The 9,956-nt window shown below is 42.3% G+C and overlaps 1 protein-coding gene across 3 annotated transcripts; it reads left to right on the top strand.

The window, feature by feature from the left end:
- Positions 1-126: 126 nt before the first annotated feature.
- LOC119730491 (protein split ends-like) lies at positions 127-9,093 on the top strand. 3 transcript variants are annotated; one of them, XM_038203444.1, is made up of 6 exons: positions 127-228; positions 1,837-1,945; positions 2,492-2,566; positions 3,669-3,784; positions 3,970-4,800; positions 5,137-9,093. In XM_038203444.1, the coding sequence occupies exons 2-6, from the start codon at positions 1,856-1,858 to the stop codon at positions 8,516-8,518; spliced, it is 4,494 nt and encodes a 1,497-aa protein (XP_038059372.1). In that variant the 5' UTR covers positions 127-228; positions 1,837-1,855; the 3' UTR covers positions 8,519-9,093. The 3 variants fall into 3 exon arrangements, with proteins under 3 accessions (XP_038059372.1, XP_038059371.1, XP_038059370.1); XM_038203443.1 differs by adding an exon at positions 1,399-1,578 and having other exon boundaries at positions 3,970-9,093; XM_038203442.1 differs by having other exon boundaries at positions 3,970-9,093.
- Positions 9,094-9,956: the final 863 nt, after the last annotated feature.

Genomic DNA, 9,956 nt, shown 5'->3' with positions numbered 1-9,956 from the left:
AAAAAGAAAAAGATAGTAAATACTTAAAAATAATTTAAATGTTTAGTTGAAATATATGAAACTGACATTTGTTGTGTTGTTTTTATATCTTGTAAGTAATGTTACGATTTGATAAAAGATCTTTTGAAAGAGGACAAGTTTCGCGCGACTAGCTCGAAGTGCGGGAATTCAGAATGAAACAAATTACTGCGTTGGGCTACGAGAAAACAACTGAAATATTTATTTAAAGTAAGCAAGTCTTATGTTAAAATAAGGAGGTAGCAGGAGTCTTTTCTTTCTCTAAAAAAAGAATGTGGAATTATATTTTTAGGGTTTTAAATTGACCTAGTCCAATTTCCGGACGTATGCAGGTAGGCCCCCTTAGGCTTAGGCCTTAGTACTTATCATGCTTATACTAGCCATGTTAGCCCCTATTGCAATATGCATTGTGTAATGTGTTGAAATGTGGTTGGGCCTTGGGGCGAGGGCCTTGGGAAATGATGTGCAAACCCGATCCGAAACCGACCCGACCCGAAACCGACTTCGGGCCGAGTCGGGTCGGTTTGTCCATCTAAATTTAAGTCGGGCGTCGGGTCGGGTCAGTTTCGGTTTTGCATTTAGGCCTACAATTAAATTTTGACAAAATTTGAGTTTTTACCAGTAACCAGTACTTGTAGCAGTATTGACATTTCGGCACCGATGACAAGATTGACAGCGATGTTTTCACTGACATGATGTTTAGAATTTCCTTTTTCGTTATATTTAACATTTCAATCATACTGACAATGACTGAGCATATTTTCTGAGAAACACAACATTCAAAATGCCATGTTTTTTAAGGTGCATGAATTTCACTGCTCTGTTATAGCGTCTAAGTACGTAATCGGATAAGCTTTGCCTAACAACGGCATGACGCTTTGTGTTAGCAACCATATGGCTGTCATGATCGACTGATAACTAATAGCTTAGCATGATCGACCAATCGTGCACATCGACCAATGTGCATAATACTGATGTTAATAATTTCTTGTAAACGTTTGCAGAAATCCTTTGTCATGTTTCTCTTTGTGATTGTGTGCATTCAAGTGGACTTAAAGTTTATAAACCATATGACAGCACATACTACGCCTATATTGTATGTCATGTACACAAGGTCATGAAGCACACTGTTTTTGTGGCTGCCATATGATGTTACAATTGATGCTTTGCAAATTTGCATGCAATTTTAAGGTGGTTCGTAATCGTATGAATCCACCAGGTACTGGCGTTCACTGCGCTACATCGTTATTACCCCTGCTCATTGGGCCCATGAAACATTCCATATACCATCTCAGCTCCCTGTGGAGTATACAGCTCGATGCTGCCTGTTGGCCGCAAGGAAGCTAATTCAGTCACAATAAACCATCTCTGCCCTCACAGGTAACCATTTACTCCTGGGTGGAGAGAAGCATCGAGTGACAAAGTGCCTTGCCCAAGGGCACACGCACCATGACCCCAGGCTGGACTCGAATCCAAAACCTGCAGCTTTACCCGCAGACCACGAATCCAGTGCCCCTAACCACGAGACCACAGGACTCCACACAGGCACTTAAAATGAAAGTCTGGGGAAGTTATTACTGGTTTTGCCAATGTGGTGTCATGAACATTTTTATAAGTATGTTTTTAACAGTCTAAACCCATAGGCCTACATTGTAACTCCTGATAAAAAATCACATCTTTTTTAATTGCAACATGACTTTTAAAATTTGCATACCAAAGGATGGGCTTGAATTCGTGAAACTGTTTTTCAATGAAAACATGTTCTTGTCTACTAGAGTTGAACACAACAGTGATTTATTTTGTTGATATATTTTGCAGTGTGAATTAATGTAGGACAATGGAGGATGAGTCAAGTAACCTTTCGACCTTTGACATCTACAGTGACCTACTTCTTGAGCAGCATCAGACTCCAAACGTACTTGAACAGGTAAAATATAATCATGTTATACTGGATGTACTTCTATTTCTACAGCTAAGCTTATTGAGTAAAACCATTTTAGCAGTAAACTCTAATACGCATGTACGTAAAACCTGTATTTCATTATTTGCATGTAAATCCTTTAGAAGTTCATGTACTTGTCTGCACTTAGTACACGTATTGAGGATCTTGCACACAATTTCGCTCGTAACCCCCGCCCTGCAAACAGGGCCCTGAGAAGGGCTGATGCCGCTTCACAAAATCTTGTGAAGGAAGCACAGATGGCATTATGGGTAATATCATGACCTTCGCATGCAGCTAGCGCACACTATGTATGATAACAGGTCATGCAAAATCTATCCAATGAGAGCTCAAAGAGATCAGCCCTTCCCAGCGTCCTGTTTGCCTGGCGGGGCGGGGGGGGGGGGGGGCACGAGCGAAGCACACAATATGGAAAACCTAAAAAAAAAAAGGATTTGAAATTTTTTTACCAGAATATTCATTTTAGATGATTTCAGTATGATCACCTTAAAATTACTTTTGTTTAATTTATAGTTGGAGAAAACAAATGCTGAATATGAAGACAAGTTGAAGGAACTCACGCAACAGCTGCAAAGTCTACAAACACAAGTAATGAATGTTAAACTTTATCTGGCGTGCTTCCTTATCAGAGTCCTTATCTAAATATTCCATATTTTGCTTGCTTCCAATTTCTAAGAAGCAGCAAACATGCAAATTTGCTGAACAACAGAAAGTTGTGCATAGAAAAATGGGGTTACAAGTTAAGGAATGTTGCTTGTGTTTTGCTCAGCCTATATGTATCCGCTTAGCTGATTTTTGCTTAGCATGTAAATAAGCAAAGTCTAGATCATCTTGTTAGATGAAAACATAGCCCGGACTGACTCTGGTCGTACACTATCACAAGCTCTGTATTACGACCAGAGTGGCGTTGCTCCCATAAACACTGAAAAGTGATGTAGCGATTTTGCTACCGATTTTGATCGAGATTATCTTCTCATCCAGGGCAGAAATTTCCAAAGTTAGAGTACTTAGTCGAAGTGGAACTCATATCTGTTCGAAAACACATTCTTTTATCTAGAAATCTTTATCCATCTGGCTAAAAAACGACGATCAGACATCAGCTCCCACGAACATCGTCCTAGAAATGTGTCTACATGGGATTTCAAAATGTCAGATGCGTTGTAATGTATGTATTATGCAGGCGCGCTTTGGCAAGGTTATGAATATGCATAGTACAGTTCATGACCTTGTGTTTGTATGGCCGGCCGCGCCGCGTGCCCGACAACTTGAGGTCATGAACTGTGCAATGCTACATAAACGTGCCCAACATGCCCAAGCGCACCTGCATAAAGCATACATTACAACGCGTACAGCATTTTGAAATCCCATGTAGACACATTTGCGGGACGATATTTCTGGGAGCTGAAGACTGATCGTTGTTTTATAGCCAGATGGATGAAGATTTATAGATAAAGGAATGTTTTCAAACAGGTATAGGTTCCTCTTCGACCAGGTACACTAACTTTTGAAATGTCTGTCCAGGATAAGAAGATGACCTCGATCAAAATCGGTAGCAAAATTGCTACATCATTTTTCAGTGTGTAGGGGAGCAACGCGAGTCTGGCCGTACTTCAGAGCTTGTGATAGTGTACGGCCAGATGCAGTCAGGCTAATGAAAACAGTACGCACTCTTTGTCAATCTGTATTTCAGAATGCAGCCGTACTTGAGGAGAACAAGATTCTGAAGATTAATATCTCCCAGTTATTTCAGACGGCTCAAGCTGAACTTATGAGGAAAGACAGGCAGCTGGAAGAACTAGGCAGCAGGTTTGTATATCACTATTAGGCTTTGCCCTTCACCGACGTATAAACAAGGCTAGCGACGTATGACAAGGCTAGCCTACTAATGAAGAAGTACTAGATTCTTCCATGTAAAATATATAAATATTTTTTTAAATTATAAGCATTTGCCAAAAAAAAGGTTAGTTTTTTCGTTTTTGTTTGTACATTAGGGCTCCAAGGTATCGGCAGGAGATTGATTACAAGAGTTCCATCAATGATAGATTACGTGATCTGAGGAAACACCCCAAAGCTTATCCAAGACGCACCAATGGTGTTGATCATGACTTCAGCAGGGGCACATCGGACAGACAAGACGGAGCGTTGGGTAAGAGCGATGATCTACAGAAGCCTTGTGAGCAAAATCAAAGAGCTGCTTCAAGTAGGGATGGAAGATGTCATCAACTGGGAGGTGGAACATCTGCAGCCATAGATGCCAAAGAAATTGCCGGTGGGGAGAAGACTGGAGATAGTCGCAACATCCAGAATGCAGAAAGCATCTCCGTAAAAATGGACCTTACCAAAAACAGTGAGAAGTTGAGCACACGCTTGGACAGTCAAGGCAAGAAAGATGGATTATGTAGTAAACACAGTGAGAACATTTATCCGGAGAAAATCCCAGACAGGCAGTCTATGAGTACTTATAGAATACCAAAGAAATCAAAAAGTACTCATGGGAGTTCTTTGTCAGGCAGGGAAGAGAGTGAAGATGGCAGATCTTCAGAACCTGTTAGATCTTCAGAACTTGGCAGATCTTCAGAGCCTGGCAGATCTTCAGAACTTGGCAGATCTTCAGAGCCTGGCAGATCTTCAGAACTTGGCAGATCTTCAGAACTTGGCAGATCTTCAGAACTTGGCAGATCTTCAGAACCTGGCAGGTCTTCAGAACCTGGCAGATCTTCAGAACCTGGCAGATCTTCAGAACTTGGCAGATCTTCAGAACCTGGCAGATCTTCAGAACTTGGCAGATCTTCAGAACCTGGCAGATCTTCAGAACCTGGCAGGTCTTCAGAACCTGGCAGATCTTCAGAACCTGGCAGGTCTTCAGAACCTGGCAGATCTTCAGAACCTGGCAGATCTTCAGAACTTGGCAGATCTTCAGAACCTGGCAGATCTTCAGAACTTGGCAGATCTTCAGAACCTGGCAGATCTTCAGGACCTGGCGTGTCTCGTACTAGAACCAGAGATAGCAAAAGGTCAGATCATAGGTCAACTGTCAGCCCTTTAAGATACACAAGGAATAAGGATGCACTACAGAGCAAATCTACTCGCAGCCCGCGGCGGGGTCAATCCAGCCGATCACGCTCAAAATCTAGAGAGAGAGTTTCCGAACCTGGCAGATCTTCAGAACCTGTCGTGTCTTGTACGAGAACTAGAGATAGCAAAAGGTCAGATCATAAGTCAAATAGCCCTTTAAGACACACAAGGGACAAGGATGCGCTACAAAGCAAATCCACTCACAGCCGACGGCGGGGTCAATCCAGCCGATCACGTTCAAAATCCAGAGAGAGATCATCTCGTTACTCGGATAGGAGAGCAATCAGACCTGGTCTGGAGCTGCGTAGTCGAAGGAAAAGAAGGCATAGCTCAGAAGGAAGGGCCTCAGGCTACCACTCTCATAGTGATGCACCTTCTAAGAAACTCAGGGGAGAATTAACAGCAAAGTCGACTGACAAACGTCACAGGGATTCCTCCCCTGAGAAAAGCAGGTCGCAAAAACAAAGAAATGATGCTAGTCCTGGCAAGAACGAACTAACAAGAGGGAGAGACAGGAAGAGACATAGTCCAAAGACTTCGCGTCATCAAAAGACTAAAGACAAAGCTGCCAAATCGGCCAAAGTGGATGATCGCTCCCGCAAGAGACACCAGTCAGATCGAAAAATGAAGTCACTTAAACGAGCTAAAGAAACTTTACACAGGTTGCACAGCACCCCAAAGAAACACAAAAGGCACGAGAAAGATGAATACAAGAAACGTAAGCGCAGGAAACGCCACAGCTCCCGGAGAGATGAGAGAAAATCAGAAGATGGTAAAATATCTTCCACCAACTGGACCAGCAGCAGAAAGGAAGTGCTTGAGGACTTGGAAGAAGGAGAGATGCCTGAAAGTGATTTTGAAGACACTTGTGAAGGATTTACCGTAAAAAAGAGTACAGAAGATGGTACAAATCAGGCAAGGCAAGCATTACGTACTGTAGCCTCTCGCTCAGATTCAGTAGGATCCACCGCATCTCAAATTGAAGTGAGTAAAGAGCCGCCCGAGCGACCTTCTAAGCAGAACATTGAGGGCTCGACATGTGCTGCTGTGCCTGAAGTTGCCCACGAAAGCAAAAATAAAGAAACACTTGCGCCGTTATCAGATGAAGAGCCTGACTCAAGCGTTGCCATCCAAGGAGACGAATTTGTCAAAGCTGAAACTAACCAAACAAGAGAGTTTTCAGAACCTGGAAGAAAGCTGACTAGTGTCACAAGTTCTAATCAGTTTGGAGAGGCATGCACAAATCGGGGATCACAGACCAGTGTGAATAATGTTGACGGCCACAATAACAGAAAGGCTGTCAAAGATGATGTTTTGAAAAGTGATAATACTGTACCGGAGGGAGCAGAAATTCAGTCCAAGGATTTGTTCACTCTAAGACAGCCAGACACTGCAAGTTGTGGCTACTCCTCTGAACATGAGACAATCCTGATCTGTGCTCCATCAAGCCAAGATGAGGACTCTGGATCAGAGCGGGACTCAGGATCAGAGAGTGACACTGATTCAACCTCATCTTCGTATTCTATGTCAGTCACTACCTCCCCAGATGATGCCTTCAAACATAAGACCGTCGATCACCGGTTACAGGAAGAGGGGAGTGCTCTGGTACTCCAAGGACAAAATCTCACCTCTGAAGAGGATCTAGCCACTCAGGACAGTGGCATTTTGAGAATTGATACCTCTGACAACCAGTTACAAGCTGAAGATGTCATCCTCAAATCAGTACCAGACCAAGGAGAATTCGTCAATTTTGAAACTGAAATGGAACAAACTGAACCAAATTCCAAGTCTCAGGATTCTTTAAGAACTGTACCAAGTGCTTTGTTGAAGCCAACGCTGTCACCAATAGGAAACACAACCGATAGCTTTTCTGAGAGAATACTGGAGGTTTTTGGAAGCAACAGCTTTCTTGAAAGTGACGATGTGGAAGGCAGCAGAGAGGGACAGACTTCATTCATAAACCCTGAAGGTTCTTCGTTTCAATTAGAAGGCGCAAAGCCTTGTTCCTTGCAAGGGCAAGCCTCCTTGTCAAAAACTGGTCCAGGTATTTTTGACAGCAGCAGCATCTTGCAACATGTTAGTGACGAGATGACAGATGACAATGCTTGTTCTGGTACCAGACGTGCTACAGAGCAAAACATTGCCCCAGAGAATAACTCAACTGAAACAGAAATGCCTTCAGACAGTGCGGGGGATAAACAAACAGCCAAAGAAAAAGCCAAAGAAGACAGCTTAGGGAGCTGCCATATCTTGAAAGAGGAACATCTGAGGCAAGAATTACTTCCCACCTCCGATGAAAATAAACTCTTGGAGAAAGCATCAGAACACCAAGATAATCCAACTTTTGAAACTGAGATAGAAAAGCAAAATTTGGAAGGCACTTCACGTTGTGCTGATGCATCTTCAACTGCCTCCTTGGATGAAATTGCTCCTCTCAACGCGGAAGCAACAGAACAAAATATTGCAAACCATGACATGGACAGTGATAAGAACCCAAAGGACCAAATTGAAACACAATTAGCTGAAAGTTCTGCAAATCACCTTTGTCTTCCTGAAGCCCAGAATGTGGCTGATATATCCATCAATCCGCCCAGTTTTGATGCTCTGAGTTGCAGCGCCTCCCCAGTTCACGATAGTCTGTTAGGTGATTCTGACAACAGTTGCCATAGCGACCAGGATGAGCAGGATGACAATTATGAGAATGAGAACGTCCAAGGAGGCTCCGAGTATAGTGATCACGATGACCAAAGTAACCGAGACACTTGTAGTGAAACCTCGGATAGGCGACAACATGGCACGGCATCAGAATCAACCAACTTGTCAGACGGGGAGATTGTCAGCGAGTCCGACTCTGAACATGAACCCGAGGGGAAAGCGTCCACACAGAAATCACGAGGTGGGGACAGGAAGCCAAAACCAGAGCGACCTGAATCATCACGAAAAAGATCCAGGTCTAGAGACAGGAAAAGACACCGGTCTAGAGACAAGCAGCCATCCAGTCACAAGGACAGAAGTCGCCCGACAAAACACAGCCGGGACAAGCGCGGAGCAGAGCGTGACAGGGCCGAGTTCTTTAAGAAGAAGATGCAGATCTTGGAGGAGAGACTGAAAGTTCAGGATGAGGCGGAACGAAAACTGCCGAGTTATCCTGGAAGTAGGGCCAAGAGGGATAGGTCACATGACTCGCATCCAGTCTCAAGGAGCAAAGTGGAGATCAAAGAAAAACACGAAGAGAAAAAGCTACGAAGCGTAGTGCACAAGGAAATACATAGACTTGACACTGACCAGAGACAGAGGGTTGGTAGATCTGGTGAAGAGGATGAGAGATCCAGTAGCAGGCACATCAGCAAACCACATAGTGGTTACAGACATGACACAGACAAACATAAAGGTACTAGGAGGAAGCCTGAAAGAGGCAAAGTGGAAGAGAAGGAAAGAAGCAAAAGAAGAGATCATAAAAGATAATCTAATTGTCGTATCACAAAGTGATCGCTATCAAATTAAGTCAGTATTTATTGGTCCCTTGAATCGTATCTGAAAGTGAACCCAAGAAAAAGGAATTTAAGTGTGCTGCATGAACATTTGTATGTTACATATCATTCAGTAAGACTGAAACGGGGAATTTGGAGATGTTTTTCTATTGCCATATTGATAAATTTGGTAGAGGAGATGGGTCTCTTGTTTTTTTTTTTGTTTTTTAATTGACCCAAACTCCTGTCCGGGGTGTCTATAGATTTTTTTCTCTTTATTATTGATTTATTATGTTAAATTATAAGAACAGATTACACAAGGGTATTTATGGGGAAAAATACAATATGGAGAATTGAGAAAAAATTATGTAAGCAAAGCCAAATTTAATATTTGTGAAGTTATATTTTCAACCCTAAGTTGTTGAGAAGTAAAGATTTCAATACGAACCAAACAAAGGAGTATAACCAGTACTCGTCCCAACCAACTCTTACAATTTATTCAAACAAATGTTTCGTAATATTTTCAAGTTCTTTATTTTGAAAACTGTGTACATTTGTATATTTACCAGATTGCTAAAAGGGAACTATCCAATTCCAAGCAACAGTATTGTGGCATGCAATGGATAATTATGAATTCAATTCCACACAATCATAATTTGTATTATATATGTATCACTAACCCTGCCAGATGCGACACAGTGCATCAGGTGGAAAAGAACTGGTGCACTTTAATGCATTCAGCTACCAACACCAGTGCATAAATGGCCAGCTCTGAAACAATGAGAGCTAAGTCCCATTGAACAATGCCACAGTTGTATCCTGCTGCGTGCATTGAGGCAGTGTGGCCTTGAGACTTTTCCCCTGATGGATCGTGCTACGTTTGGCAGGCTTGTCACTTAGTCAATAGTGTTTTACACATTGCTACGTTTGGCAGGTTCTAGCAAACATACCCTGGATCATTAGCGTTAAGCCTTAAATGTAGTAATTACTTACCATTTGGTTTTTACATCCAGGTTTTGCAAGGGGTGGTTTAAACCATCAACTTTTTTTGGGGGGGGGGGGGTACTCAAACTTACATGGCACACTTTTGCTAGAGAAACTTTATCTTCATATAACTCCATGCAGTCCAGTGTGCACAACTTAAACAAAGAGTCTAAGTGGCTTGTTTAATGTGTATTTTCAGTAAAATTGCACATTTCTTGAATGAAAGCTGCCAGCCATGTTTACATTTGTACAATCCCGGCACCTCAACCATTTTTAATAAATTCAACACAACTGAAACTAGAACAGTCGGTGAAAAGAGAATCTCACTGAACAAATGACATCTAATAAATGTACCAAGATATTGCATATTTGGCCTATTTTAAACTTCAAACAGTTGAAGCTTTAGACGACTGAAAATACTGTTGTCTTTATAGAGATTCGGGCCTATT

The sequence above is a fragment of the Patiria miniata genome, unplaced genomic scaffold (genome assembly GCF_015706575.1).
Source record: "Patiria miniata isolate m_02_andy unplaced genomic scaffold, ASM1570657v1 HiC_scaffold_22, whole genome shotgun sequence".
Taxonomy (NCBI): Eukaryota; Metazoa; Echinodermata; class Asteroidea; order Valvatida; family Asterinidae; genus Patiria; species Patiria miniata.
The sequence above is the reverse complement of the archived record's forward strand: the minus strand, read 5'-3'. Positions and strand labels throughout refer to the sequence as shown.